The sequence below is a fragment of the Lethenteron reissneri genome, chromosome 7 (genome assembly GCF_015708825.2).
Source record: "Lethenteron reissneri isolate LAM-NWPU_2019-01 chromosome 7, ASM1570882v1, whole genome shotgun sequence".
In the NCBI taxonomy this organism is placed as follows: domain Eukaryota; kingdom Metazoa; phylum Chordata; class Hyperoartia; order Petromyzontiformes; family Petromyzontidae; genus Lethenteron; species Lethenteron reissneri.
Genome location: NC_083785.1, coordinates 2,932,300 through 2,947,533, shown reverse-complemented (window position 1 = coordinate 2,947,533; position 15,234 = coordinate 2,932,300). Strand labels below are relative to the sequence as shown.

Below are 15,234 nucleotides of genomic sequence, written 5' to 3'. Positions count from 1 at the left end.
TGAGTGGGTGGGGGAGTGAGGGGGTGGGGTGAGGGGGTGAGTGGGTGGGGGGTGTGGGTGGGTGGGTGTGAGTGGAGGGGGGTGGGGGCTGATTGGGTGGGGGGGGTGAGTGGGGGGTGAGTGAGTGGGGTGAGGGGTGAGTGGGTGGGGGTGAGGGGTGAGTGGGTGGGGGGTGTGGGTGAGTGGGTGGGGGGGCTGAGTGGGTGGGGGGTGTGGGTGGGTGTGAGTGGAGGGGGGTGGGGGCTGATTGGGTGGGGGGGGGGTGAGTGGGTGGGGTGAGGGTGAGTGGGTGGGGGGTGTGGGTGAGTGGGTGGGGGGGGGGGTGAGTGAGGGGTGAGTGGGTGGGGTGAGGGGTGAGTGGGTGGGGGGTGTGGGTGAGTGGGTGGGGTGAGGGCTGAGTGGGTGGGGGGGTGTGGGTGGGTGTGAGTGGAGGGGGCTGATTGGGTGGGGGGGGTGAGTGGGGGGTGAGTGGGTGGGGTGAGGGGTGAGTGGGTGGGGGGTGTGGGTGAGTGGGTGGGGGGGCTGAGTGGGTGGGGGGTGTGGGTGGGTGTGAGTGGAGGGGGGTGGGGGCTGATTGGGTGGGGGGGGGTGAGTGAGGGGTGAGTGGGTGGGGGGTGAGTGGGTGGGGGCTGATTGGGTGGGGGGGGTGAGTGGGGGGTGAGTGGGTGGGGGCTGATTGGGTGGGGGGGGTGAGTGGGGGGTGAGTGGGTGGGGTGAGGGGTGAGTGGGTGGGGGCTGAGTGGGTGGGGGGGGTGAGTGGGGGGTGAGTGGGTGGGGGGCTGAGTGGGTGGGGGGGGTGAGTGGGGGTGAGTGGGTGGGGGCTGATTGGGTGGGGGGGGTGAGTGGGGGGTGAGTGGGTGGGGTGAGGGGTGAGTGGGTGGGGGCTGAGTGGGTGGGGGGGGTGAGTGGGGGGTGAGTGGGTGGGGGCTGAGTGGGTGGGGGGGGGGTGGTGAGTGGGTGGGGGCTGAGTGGGTGGGGGGGGTGAGTGGGGGGTGAGTGGGTGGGGGCTGAGTGGGTGGGTGGGGGGGGTGAGTGGGGGGTGAGTGGGTGGGGGCTGAGTGGGTGGGGGGGGAGCCCGCAGTAGCGCGCTGACTAATACGCCCACCGCTCTATGCGGTCTACCAAATGCAACGCGTCCCTAGCAACGGCGGCGCCCTAGCAACGCGTCGCCTAGCAACAGCCAGCGCGTTGTAGTACTGGGCCTGGACTTAACATCCCCTATATAGTTGTAATACTAGGCCTGTACTTAACATCCCCTATATAGTTGTAGTACTGGGCCTGGACTTAACATCCCCTATAAAGTTGTAATACTAGGCCTGTACTTAACATCCCCTATATAGTTGTAGTACTGGGCCTGTACTTAACATCCCCTATATAGTTGTAGTACTGGGCCTGGACTTAACATCCCCTATATAGTTGTAGCCCTAGGCCTGTACTTAACAATCCCCTATAAAGTTGTAATACTAGGCCTGTACTTAACATCCCCTATATAGTTGTAGTACTGGGCCTGGACTTAACATCCCCTATATAGTTGTAGTACTGGGCCTGGACTTAACATCCCCTATATAGTTGTAGCCCTAGGCCTGGACTTAACAATCCCCTATATAGTTATAGTACTGGACCTGGACTTAACCCCTCGACAAGACCCACAAGTCGAGTACAGCAGCAGCAGCACCAACCTGCAGCTTGCTACGGTATGTATAGTTTTATTGTGTTTTATTATAAATATACTCTTACAAACCCGTGCGTGCATGATGCTTGACACGTGCTGTTGCAGCTGGTGGTAAATGACGTGAATTTACGATAGAATTAGCGTGCTCAGCTATAGCGGTTACTCTACCGTTAACCGTGGTTTCGTATAATCACCAATCTACATCGTTTAATATACAACAGTGTGGCAAGCTTCACTGCTAACTACCACTATTGCCAAGGTAATGTACTCGAGTGGCTACTGCGGTTAATCACACGACAGTGATTGCTTTGGTACGTTACGGTAATTCTATGGTAATGCGTTTACTACAACTATTTCGACGGCGTTTACTATACAATACTGTGGTAAAAGTACGTGAAAGTAAACTACTGCACAGTGATTATATTATTACAGCGATCACAGTGCTATGGTGAACTGGTAATTGTTTTGGAGTTTGCTTTGTCATTCGCCGGAATACGACTTGATAAGACACTATTGTAAGTACGTACAGTGTTTACTATACAAGAGTAAACTTGTTACTATGGTTACTGTTATAAACTGATCGCAATAGTAGCACATATACATACTGCTGTATAGTACAGGCAGTCCCCGACTTACGTTGGAGATGCGTTACGACGAGCCCTTCGTAAGTCGAACGAAAGATCGTAAGTCGAAGATGGCTTAGCCTACCCAGGAGGCTTAAAGAATGGTGATAATTTAGCAAAACAGCAATTTACATTACCGTAATGTATAAACTATATACTGTATTTATTAATTACAATACCGTATTGCACAGTAAAATGTAAAGTCAAAAACAAGGTAAATTCTTAGCCTACCTATAGGAACTGCAATTGAATAGAACGTTTTTTCAGGAAACAATCCTAATCTGCTATAAAAACTTTTAACATGCATTTTTGTCTTTGATTTAAAGCTTTTGTGACTGCAGGGATTCATATTCTTGGTTCTTTCGGTAAAGGGAAATTATAAAATAAAATAAATATAAAACAATAAAAATTCTCACGACGTTTCGACTGCAACACAAGCAATCATCATCAGGTGATCATCAGGTGATCACCTGATGATCATCAGGTGATCATCTGGTGATCATTGCTTGTGTTGCAGTCGAAACGTCGTGAGAATTTTTATTGTTTTATATCTATATTATTTTATTATTTCCCTTCTACGTGACTTTACCGAAAGAACCAAGAACATGCATTTTGTCGTATCGCCGTCGTAAGATCGAAATATCGTAAGTCGGACCATCGTAACTCGGGGACTGTCTGTAAACTATACATTAAACTATACAGTAGATAACGCAATGATTATCTACACTACACCGAGGCATATTATGTTCGCCAGGGTTATCTTTAGCCAGTGTTACCGCTCCCACTCAATCTCAACCCTTGCCTCTTGTCGAGATCTTACCACGTTGGCTTCCTTGGTTTATTGTATCCCTTCCACGCCCGTGTTGTCGCTTGGTCGAATATATTTGTGTTGTTTATACTTCTAACCGTTTTGCTATATCATTATTCTTTTTGTTCACCCTCAGCACAAAATATCGGTGACGAAGAACGCCCTTCGTCCGTCTTTGTCCGGCATTCTGCGCCATTGGAACTGCCCTGTATTCTAAGGTAGTGTATATCACACTAAATATATCCATAATACAGGGGTTTCGTCTACGATATTATATCAATTGTAAATCTTGTGGCTTTGCTCTCCAACACACCGGTGTGCTGTACTAGTAACGAATTGGCACGTTCTGTTTACGTGACAAACCTTACAAATTGGTTGTGTCGGGTGGTGGTGGGTTTAACAAAACTTTTATATATTTCCGCAATTTAACCCAAAAAAACCTGTATTATGGATATTGGTCGCGAAAGCCTACGTGTTAAACACACGAAATATAACATAATGTGCTCTCCCTATCTGCTCAGCACGATATAGGTCTTGCCTTCAGCACTTGTACACAGCTTCCAACAGAACACCTTTAAAACTGTCCACCTTAACAACAACATCATCGCATCAACATTGTGTGTGTGTGTGTGTCTGACTGTTGTGCTTCACGCAGGGGATACAGGCGGACACGATGATGGCCATGATGAACCGCCAGGAGGAGAGTGTGTACAATCTGATTCCGCGGGAAGAAGTGACTCCGGAGAAGCCACCCAGGTAAGGAGTCACCTGGCACTGGGCAAATGAGCAGTGCTCGCTCGAACCGACGCAACGTCGTAGACTCCGCAAAGCGTGCTCCGGTGTCAGTGAGGGAAGATGCAACATTAAGCCAGCCGACAGGCAAGTATATCAAGGGCGCAATTATAATATATATTGGGGGGGGACACACCCCCCCCCCCCCCCCCAATATTTAAATATGCTCAAAATGTCCCTCCCCCAATATATTGCTATAAAATTGATTTCTACTTATATGATTGTGGTTATGGTTGTACTTTATTAATCCCTAATCTCTGCCATTACATACCATGAAACAAGAAAATGTAAAAAAGAAAAAACAGCAATTATTGTAAAAAATAAATACAAAGTCCATGTCATGTGTCAGTGAATTTTTTTATATTTTAGGCAGGAAATTCGTTTTCAAATTTAGATTTTTTTTTTGGGGGGGGGGGGGACCCCCGGACCCCCTGGAAGATTTGATCCCCCCCAATGTTGACTCCATGGCTACGTCCTCGAACTATATTAAAGACATTTGTGCCGCTCGCTGTGGTCGCACTCAATCACCTTCGGGACCACATCTCGCCTGTGCTCATGTCTCCGCTTTGGCTTTCAGTTAAAACCTGATTTTCAAAATCGAAGTATTTCCCATAGCTGGAGTATGACAAAAGGTAAGTGAAAACTAAATGAATACAATGTATTATTAAGCTTTTTCTGCAGCCAATGGTGACCGGATTGATACCAAGATTACAATTTACGTATTTCATTGCAAATGGTGCCGTGTGGTGGTCAACAGAGGGCAGTACAGCAACACCCATTGTAGGAGTTTCACGCGTAGGAGTAGGCTTTTGGCGACAAATATTAACCATAAAGTTGTTTTTAGGTTAGATCGCGTGAATATAAATGCGTCGTTAAACCCGCCACCACCCGACACATCCAATTAGGAAGGTTTGTCACGTAAATAAAACATGCCAATTCGTTACTAGTTCAGCACACCGGTGTGTTGGAGAGTAAACCCACAACATTTACAGTTCGAGTACGAATTTTCACCGGTAATTACAACCAGCATCATCAGGCGACAGGCAGAGTTGTGTATTTAAGACCAGGTGGTGGCGGGTATAACGACACATTTATATTTACGCGATCTAACCCATATAAAATGTAATGGATCCATTGTACTTTTGTGTTCCCTCAACGATGTTCCCTGACTTTTATCAACCACACTTATCAGCGTGGTGAATTGTGATCAAACAACCCCCCGTGACCCTCACAGATGCACTTGTCCAGCAGTGAATACAATAATGAGCTGTACATACACCCGACCCTCACTCTGCGCAGGAGATACATTCTGAGAAAAAGTAATGTAGAGTGAATCCGTGAAGTCATTCTCACTCCAATCTCACCACTGCACATATTAACCTGAAATAAGGAATTAAATACTGTATAATTATGCAACAGGAAGCTATGTACATAAGTGCTGTACTCACCAATGCAGGCTGGTAGTTAGGAACACTCAGGCGATGATGTAGGGTCAGTGTGGTTTATTGCGGGGAGAGGGTGGTGGAGGGTCATCAGGGTCAGACTCCATCTCACTTTTAACTCACATCTGGTCCAAAGACCGAAAAATATACCAGTGGGTAGGGCAGATGCTGGACTACAAATTTAGTTCGGGCAGAGTTTTTCATAACTTTAACGTTTTCATGATAAAGGAGGGAGAAGCGAGGTAGCCCTCCGCAGTCTGTTGTTGAGTACGGTAGCACGTGGCATTGTGTCCCGAAATAAATGGCTCCCTTTACACAGCCAATCAGAGCACGGCTGCACAGAAGTGTGAGTTGCGTGCGGAGTCTGGGGATAGCCCGATGCATGCACCATCAAAATACAAATCTTTATTTAGACTGGAGGAATCTGATGAGCTATGAAGCTCTTTTTCACAGATGTCCACTTTGGGGTGGGTCAGCAAGTTACAACAACATACAATGCCACCTTCAAAATCCCCGCTCCTCAACCCGTATTGCTGCAAACTGCATCCAAGTGCTTTCCGAATTTTTGGTAGTAAAAAATACCATGCAACCACGAATCCGTGAGGAGCGATTGTCAGGTGTATTAACATATAATTGAAGCTGATGGATTTCAACCGAGGATGTCAGCTGTGTAGGCTTCGTGCTCAGATATTATGGGCATTAGCTCACTGCGCCGCCCGGTCTCCTCCGTGCGTTCAGGTACATATCCAGGTTCCGAGAGTCAATCCGCCTGGAGACCAACGAGAGGAAGAAGGGCCAGCGCACGATGGGTCCAGCCAAGGTGGAGGTGCCATCTCCACAGGAATACCTCCATAAGCACTCCCGGGATGCTGCTCTGCCTGAGAGTGAGTGCTACACTTTGCTCAGAGGGCTGGACACCATTCTCTGAGTTTCCCATTCATTCACATTTCATATACTTGAATAATGATTAATTATTATCACGAGGCATTTTCTATCTATTCCTCTGTCCACACTGCCATCATCTCTTAGTATGGCGCTGTGTTCCGACTGTCTCCTGCGCATGGACTGCTCTCATCACTTTATCTTTATCGTGGTCAGCTTCTAAGGTGCATTCTGTCACCAGGATATTAGCTGTAATCTCTTTTAGTGACATGTCCTGCCTAAGCACATTTACTTTTCTTATCAGTAAATACTGTATTTTGTCTCTTGTTTTTGTTCCCTGATTCGCATGCTACTCTGTCTAACCATAACCCTTTTTCCATTTATTTGGCAGTATCAATGATTCTGATTCATGTATCTAAGTTGACCATATGCTCTAATTAACAACGTCTTCTGGTACACGGTTCAATCACATCTGGAAAATGCATTTAGGATTATTTGCGTTTGTGAGGAAACCAGAGCACTTATTAACTTCCTTGCTGTACTTCTGTATGCTGGTCACCTATCAGCCCACTGCTAGTTGGGAGTTCTTTGCACGTGGAGCGCATCTGTGTCCTCCACAAAAGCAAAGTATTGCAGGCATGTGAGATTGTCTCGTTGGACTGCTCTACCTCACGAAAACCATTGTGAAGCATTCTTGATTATTGCCCTAAAGCTGCCTCGATGTGCACCACCCGTCTCGACGGTGGCCACAAGAAGGCGGTGTGACCCCTGTCGCAGAGAAGCCCTTCCATTATCCGGACGAGGGGAGGCGGCGACCACGAGTGCCAGGGCATGACGAGAGGCCGCCCATGGGCCTCCACTCCAGGAAGGACTTTGTCAACACCAACGCCGTGGACGTGATCACGGCGGTCCCACGCCGCCCGCAGCCCACCCTGGTGGACACGAAGAGAGGTGATCGCCAGCCCTTGGATCCCTCGGGACTCGTGCCCAAGTTCGTGCGCAAGAAAGTGAGTGGAAGTTACGGGTTGCTGGGTGGCTGATGGGACTAGTGTCGTGTCAGAGCAATGAGCGGGCACCAATGAGATGCTGGGTTCCAACCTGGGCAGCCAATGGTGATTAAGCTGGCTTCTCAAGTATAGAGAGGTAATGATCTTAGTTGAGTCAATAATGATTACACCGAAAAACCACCAGGCTAATATATATATTTAATTTGGCTTATTCTAGAGCCATTGAAATGTTTTTGATTGCCATTTAACAAACTGTTAGCATTAATTTCTCTTTCAAACTATAGATATTATTTAGTTTTTACATAAATAACTTAACATGATGTTCTTATGTTATATGATAATTGTTGACATTTAAACTATTCCAAAACATATTTTCCATCTTTTCCTCATGTTATAATACAAAGAAATATAAATTTGTAAATCTAGCTCAGTCAGGCCTCATCTTTTATTAGAGAATAGTCTGCAGAAGGTGATACGATATAATTATTGATGTCCTTTTAAGTGACTTCTTATTCGCACTAGCGGTGCTGCATTTTCCCACATGCCCTGTTTGAGAAATATTAATCACATGGCAGTCAAATCAACATTTTTTTATTGTCATTTTGTGAAGTAATTTGTGAAACAGCTGAGATGATTAAGTCGCTACAACTGAGAACCCGGTTTAATCACAGGTCACTGGGTCAAACCCAGGATCTCAACAGTGCTGACTGAGTGAGCTCCCTGGTCACCTCACCTCAATGTTTTGTTGGATAATTCATGCAAAATTGTATAAAATAAACCAAATGTATATTTTCACATTTAGCAGGTAAAAAAAATCCAGCATTTTTTGCAGCATTTTTTTTACAAGAAACAGCATATCAACCATTCTATTTCACATATATTATCAACAATGATTGACTCACAACTATTGATTGAAAATACAAAATAGCCCACCGTTAACGCGTTAGCGATTAATGCTGCGGGTGTATCAACTGTCAAAATGTGCAGCGTCTACTTAAGATTGGACGTTAAAGATCCAATGGTATAATTCACTAAAGTGTGCCATTGTGTGCCAGCATCATGGTCCGCATTCGTAAAATTAACCACAAATTTCTCAATTAGAATCTATGTAGCAATCATCACCCCTCCTGTGAAAACTTGGCAGGACCCTCTTGAATAAGAATTGTTAGACTCAGTGTGAAATTTCTGTTTTAACAAGTGTACAAAAAAAAATAAAAGGAGGAAGTTAGATCACCACCAAATGGTACAAATACTTATGGTTATGGAACAACATGCCACATTTATCAAAGGTCAACTTCTGTGATCCAGCAGTGAAGTGGGTTAAAAAATACTCGGCAACACTGGCATGTTTCTCACATGGCACCATTTATACCTTCAGTATCCTTGCTGAAATGTACGACACGTCAATAGAGAAGATAAAACGGACAAACGTATGAAATGTAAATTTTAAAATAAGTTGAGTTAAATCATCCTATTCTTTGGGTCTTTCGGTAAAGTCCCGTAGATAGGTTCAAAGAAAATAACAAAATCCTTTTCCTGATGATGACCGCTTGTGTTCCGATCGAAACGTCGTAGTTTTTAGTTATTTTGGTATTTTCTTTGAACCTATCTACGTGACTTTACCGAAAGACCCAAAGAATATGACTTCCTGCAGTCACGAAAGCTTTAAGTCAAGATTCAAATCATCCTACCTGGTGCTGAAAAGCACCTGGCTCACAATCATGAGTTCAAATACTGATTATATGTCGACTCTTCCATCTGGGGTTGATAAAATAGGCACTAGTTTGTGGGAAGTTAAGATTTGTCTTATTATGGAGAGACTAGTTGCCACAATAACGTATGTATGTTGAACTTCTTTCACACCGTATGTGGCCAACTGTGCTAATGGGAGGTGTGGGGGACGGAAAAACATCGCAACACAAAACTTCCACCACTGGCTCCGTATAAACAACAAAGATTTAACGAATTATTGCTCATTTACTTCAACTCGCAATCTTCAGATGTTCATTTCGCAATGTGCAGATTTCGAGTTGAACATTTTTCAACAGTGGTACCTGACTAGACATCTTTATTTTACAAGATGCTCATTAAAGTTGGTCCTGGGAAGTTAACAGTGGTTGTCCTATTTAAATAACACTTATAATTGGAATTTGGAATTTACACCATTGCTGCAGGGTTGCCAAAGGAGCTAAACACAGTGAAAGAAACTCTGATTTAATTTGACTATTCAAAATTCTATCAATTCGTCATCTGAGCTTTGCGACGTCAAGACATACCAGTGTGCAATTTTGCGTATATGCGGATAACCTATTTCAACCCAAAATGCTCTATATGGGGTTGGAATTCACTCAGATGCGGCTATACGGTCAGACGTGGGACAACATTGTGTGTGGACTATCCACTACTCGGCAGGCGGCGGTCTCGTGAGTTTGCGCTTTGTGTGCTCTTTTGTTGGAACGCATCTACCGCATAAAGTGAGGGAAACCTGAAATGTGACCTAAACATTTCATATTGGTTATTGCTCTTCATTAAGTTTTGCCTATTAAACAAGAACATACAAATAAAGTAATGCAATATCCTTGCACCTGTTTACCCATATCACAATAGTGATCATTATAACATTTATTGTGATTTGGTTACTGTTTCGTTGAGTATCTTAGCAAACTATCTTAGCATGAACTCCCACTCACATCCCACAGGAGTATGGCCAGGTTCCGGAGTACATCGTCAAGCGCAACGAGGAGATGCGGCAGGCGCAGGAGGAGTATGACGCGTACGTGCGTGAGCGTTTGCGTCGTGGGGCCCTGAACCAGATGTCGGAGCAGGAGAGAAGCAGCATCTTGCAGGTAATCGACCGGAGATGGCCAGATCCATACAGACTACTTCACACTCATGCTCTTGGGGCCACATTGAAAGCAGGAGTTAGATGACCATTTTAAGTGTTTTGGGTTTGAATCTGGGCAGCCACTTGTGGTTCATCCAGGATGTCAATTATCGTGTGTTTGATGAGCTCAACCAATTCACCAAATCCTTTAAATACCCATCATATACTGTTACTTTTTCATGTACTTGCTCTAATATAGCTCTGATGGATAAAAAATATATGAAATCATTACTGACATGCAGGAAACCTCACTTTATAGCGCATGTAACTTTATACGTGCAGATGCCTCTTGTATTGCAGTATTGGGTAAGAAAGATCCATTGTATTTTAAATGTAGTGTTATAATGATATCGTGCATTTCTGTTGTCTTCATTAATTGCGGTGCTCTGGTATCTGAATGAGCTATACTACAGCTCTTCATCTCTGGAAATGATTGTTGGCATAGTTTTGATTTAAAAGTATAGTAAAAATGCAACAAAATATTCCTGCTAATTTGTGACCTCACTCTCAAATCAAGTAACTCATTATTAATGAGGTTAAAATGTGGCTCCATTGGTGTCAATGGGGACTCTACCACATTATTACAAAAATGCTGATGGAAAATGAGCAGTCATCAGAGAAAATACCAATGTCAACTTGCAATACCTATATGATACGTACAAAATATATTTTCGATCTCTCTTTAAATTTATTCAACAGAGTATTCTGCTTGTTTAAAGTCTCACTGAGTCTCATGCCTGTTTTAGTAGGGTCCTGACAATATTTTGACAACATAGGCAATGGTTGCAATTAAGTACTTTGCATGTTATTTTTCACTTTTTTGTAAAACTTGGATCATGACGCCCAGCATGCAATGGCCTACTCTTGCAAATGTTGTCATGTGATCTTTAACGTCCACTGCAAAGCATACACAGCGTGAAAAATTTAGTTTGCTTACACCTGCAGGATTAATCACGGCGGCCGCAGGATTAGAACCGTGCACCTTTGCAATAAGCAGCGAACGCAATACCCCTAGGCCAGTGGCTCTCAACCTTTTTTGTCTACTGTTACCTCCCTTGTTGAATTTTGTTTCAACCGAGTTACGCCCCCCCCTTCCCCTTGTCTGACCCAACATGGTTGTCTGAGAAATAAATGTAGGAATTAATGAGCATCAATATTTTAACCAATTGTCCATTTTGTGAGGTGTCATAACTAGCGAGTCACTGCAAGCGAATAACAAAAGAAAATGCGTGATGTCATTTGTTGGCGCTCGCTGGTTACTCGTGGAAACCGCATTGTTTACAATCAGTAAGTTTAGAAAGGTCTTTTATATCGTTCCAAGTTACCATATGGATTTAAATTGTATCGTTATTTTATATTCGCAAATTCTTATATGATTATTCACCAATGACTCATGTATCATATAATTTCACACATTTATTTATCACCTCATGTACCCCCTGGGAAATTTCCACGTACCCCCGGTTGGGAACTACTTCCATAGGCCATGTCACTACCCAACAGTACATATCCTAAGTGTATATAATTTGTGTTGTGGCTCTAAGAAAATGTGTTTATATTCCGCAAAGCCAACATAGACAGCAAAACCATACTGCACAATGGGAAATTACTTTTCATGTAATATCTCTTGCCTTTTCACTCAAATAACTTTAAAATATACATTTTTTCTGTGTTGATAACCGAGCTTTGATACACATCATGCTCCATTTCGAGATAAGAACCTCTTTTTGCGTATTTTTTAATCTTGAGGCTTGCAACTCTGGCATTAAGTCTTGCAACTCTGGCATTATTGTACTGTTTTTCCACCAATGTATTATATTTCTTTAAGCTGCACACTTTCAATTGGAGATGTTTGTGAATTCATAGCAAAGTTGGTCCTGCTTTGTGTGACCATTTTGCCTTGCAATAGACCCACACAACATACGTGATCAAATGTTTTCCTCTGCAAACATTTGGGATAACATGTTTACCATATGTTTAGATCGAGCCCATGAGTTCAGAAGGTGTGTGCGTTTCTTCTAAAGTCCAATGTCCAAGGATTGGCAAGACAGTCCAGGTCGGGTCACGTGATAACACGAGCACAGCGTCATAAAAGCAATGTTGGTAAATAGTTTAGAGACAATTTAGATTACTTTCAAGTTAGTCCTGGAAAACTTATATTGTTTACAATTAGATTTTTGGTTACATGTTGAACTATTAGGGTGGAGTGCGATTGACTATTATTCTAAAATACATTGGAAAGTCTTTACAGCATTGTATTAAAATAATTGCCTGCTGACATTTATGTGGGACGGTTAAATTTAAACCGTTGATTTTATGCAAGTGCATTGACCAGTCGGATACCCAGCCACACCCATAGGACCTTAAAGCTGCAATAAAATATAAACAGTATTATGGAGGGCCCTGCATTGGGATGTTCTAATATTTGTTCATGTAGGGGGAGACAGGATTAGCTTGAGAAAAATGTACTTATATGAGAGCGGAACACTCCAATTATGCGTGGATAGAATTATAGTGGAGTGATGGTGCAGTGGTAAGTGCACTGTTGCTATGAACCCAGGAATACTGGGTTCAATTCCTGGCCACGGCAAACATCAGTAGGGTGTAATTTTCTAACCGGCCCCCCTTAACCAGCCTGCATGGATCAGCGTGCTAAATTATGGTTAAACAACGCCCACGAGAAACACGGTGTGAGAAGGTGTACTTCCAGCAGTGGATTGACAAAGGGCTGTATCTTTTTTACTTACGTTACCAAATTTCTATAGAAATTGTCAAGCAGCCGAGTGCCTCCATGAAGGCTTCATCGGTGTATGATACACCAACCCCAATGAAATGCTGTGCTTATCGTGCTGATTATGCATGCAGGGCCTGAAGCAGAACTGGGATGAGCTGCATCGCCAGTACCAGGGACTGTCCGTTGTGACCGACACAGCCCCCAAGAAGCATCGCAAGGAGCGCCTGGAGACGGAGATGAAGCAGCTGGAGAAAGACATCGAACTCATCGACCGCCACAAAATCATTTACGTCACCAACAAATGAGTGCACAAGGTCCAAGGGCCAAAACACGAGCCATTGGCACAGAGGTTTCCATCATCTATGATTGAGCAAATGTAGGCTTACACGGCTTATAGCCAACAATACTTCTTAAACTCAGTAGATTTATTAGACATTTAACTCATTAGATGTACTCATCAGAACACAAATAGAACATGAGTGTTAAGCATGCTATGTAAGGCTGAATAAACATTTACATATATTAACCTGTGTTACATTTTGGTTGGATATTTGTAAAACCTTGAAGTTTTCTCCAAAAGTGCTCAGACTTATTTTACAGAATAAGTTTGAGGTCTTGGTTTAAACATACGAGGGAAGACTTGTAGTACCATCCCTCCAATCAGAGGAGATCTGTTTTACATGTGGTAAATAAAATCCCCAACAGAGTAACCATGCAGATTAGCGAAAATCTTCCTGAAACGTATTGAGTGTGACTCACATGCTGGTGGAGAACTTAAGCCTGGCAGAGCGCCGGGTGCATTTTTCCCATCTCTGCATTAAAAGGCAGAGCGATCCGTCGTGCAGGAATTGACCCTCAACCAGCATGTGAATAGCACACATTCGAAGAATTTTGGCAGAGCAGCAAATATACGTCACCCACCAGATAACTTTGGTTGCATCAGTGTATACTACTGCATTGTTCGCATTGCACCAGCCAAAAATAGATTTTACGGACCAAGTGGCCCTGTGGTTGTAACGCACAACTTACACTTGGAAGGTTGCAAATGTGAAGCGTGGTTGGAGGCTTGACTCGGTTTTTCATTCTGCGAGGGTCAAGAAACGATTGCCACTTTGGCTGCCACTCCAAGTTCGTCTCAACCACCGCCCATTGTCCCTTCTAGTGATGTGTCCTTCCCAAGCCCGCTTACTTTTCTTAGCGGTCGAGATGTCTCTTACAATGTTTTCTTTGTCAATGTCCATATTAATGATTACATATGCCATAGGTAATATACTATACAGCACCGCACCTCCGATTAGCATGGTTGGCTACGTACGGTGCAAAAGAAGTTCAACATACTCTGTCTTGTACAGTGACTATCCTCATCATGGGGCATACATGGAATTCCCGGTACTACCAGTGGGCTGGTAATAGATAACATCTGTAAGCTTATGAAGATAAACTATTTGATATTGACAGCAAGCGGTTCAACAACTCAAGCCTTGTGCAGACGTATACAATATTTGTTTTGATTTTAAAAGGTTACTCGAAACGTGTTATATCACTTCTCTGGAAATAAAAAACACTAATCCATTTGACTCATCTGAATACCTTTAAAGACCACGTTTTCTAAGAGCATTTATCGAGAGTGAGTAGTATTTTCTAATTTATATTTATAAATAATCTACCTAAAACGATTTGTAGTATTCCCATGATAAAGTATATGTGTTTTACTTAACTTACCTATTATTGTTGTTGGTATCTTATTGTCATTGTTGATGTAATTGCTGATATGTCAAACGTCCACCGAAGAGATGGAGCGGTGAGATCAACTCGACTACGGGAGCTTAAATGGATTGTCGCATTGCATAACTATTCGGGATGTTGACAGCTCGGGATGATGATACTCCTGTGGCTTATGATGGCCGATTTATGTTTGACAATGTGCATCAATAGTCACGGAATTTTTTAATATCTCATAGCATCGTCTCATAGCATCGTCAGCAATCATTACTCCTGGCTCTCGCAAGAACAATGTAGAGCTTCCACATTCCTATAACTGGGGCACGTTCTTGTGTGGATCTTCCACATTCAGGGTACATATTCCATAATATGTAAAGTTATTATTGCTCATTGGAGCGTGGAGGCACTGACTTTAAACATGAATTAACCACAAACATCGCATTACACATGCATCAAGCATAACATGTGCAAAAATTTAAACAAATTGGTAAGCCAGTGTTAATCATTCCTTGGGCACGTTTAGCAACAAGTTAAATGGCTAAACGCCATTGTTTTTAAGGGCTTTTTTTTACCAGGAAACCTTCGTTTGCAGGGGCGGACCAGGGTGTTAAGTAACACAAACACATGCGGACATTCAAAAATATGAAACTACAGCATATAGAGTCTAC

General features: G+C 43.5%; 1 protein-coding gene across 3 annotated transcripts; it reads left to right on the top strand.

Moving 5' to 3' along the window:
• Nucleotides 1-1,090: 1,090 nt before the first annotated feature.
• Nucleotides 1,091-14,416, top strand: ENKUR (enkurin, TRPC channel interacting protein). Of its 3 annotated transcripts, none has more exons than XM_061573250.1 (7): nucleotides 1,091-1,694; nucleotides 3,240-3,321; nucleotides 3,759-3,859; nucleotides 6,076-6,221; nucleotides 6,997-7,226; nucleotides 9,926-10,072; nucleotides 12,976-14,416. In XM_061573250.1, the coding sequence occupies exons 3-7, from the start codon at nucleotides 3,777-3,779 to the stop codon at nucleotides 13,147-13,149; spliced, it is 780 nt and encodes a 259-aa protein (XP_061429234.1). In that variant the 5' UTR covers nucleotides 1,091-1,694; nucleotides 3,240-3,321; nucleotides 3,759-3,776; the 3' UTR covers nucleotides 13,150-14,416. The 3 variants fall into 3 exon arrangements, with proteins under 3 accessions (XP_061429234.1, XP_061429225.1, XP_061429217.1); XM_061573241.1 differs by having other exon boundaries at nucleotides 1,093-1,694; nucleotides 6,976-7,226; XM_061573233.1 differs by having other exon boundaries at nucleotides 1,101-1,694; nucleotides 6,973-7,226.
• The last annotated feature ends 818 nt before the right edge of the window (nucleotides 14,417-15,234 follow it).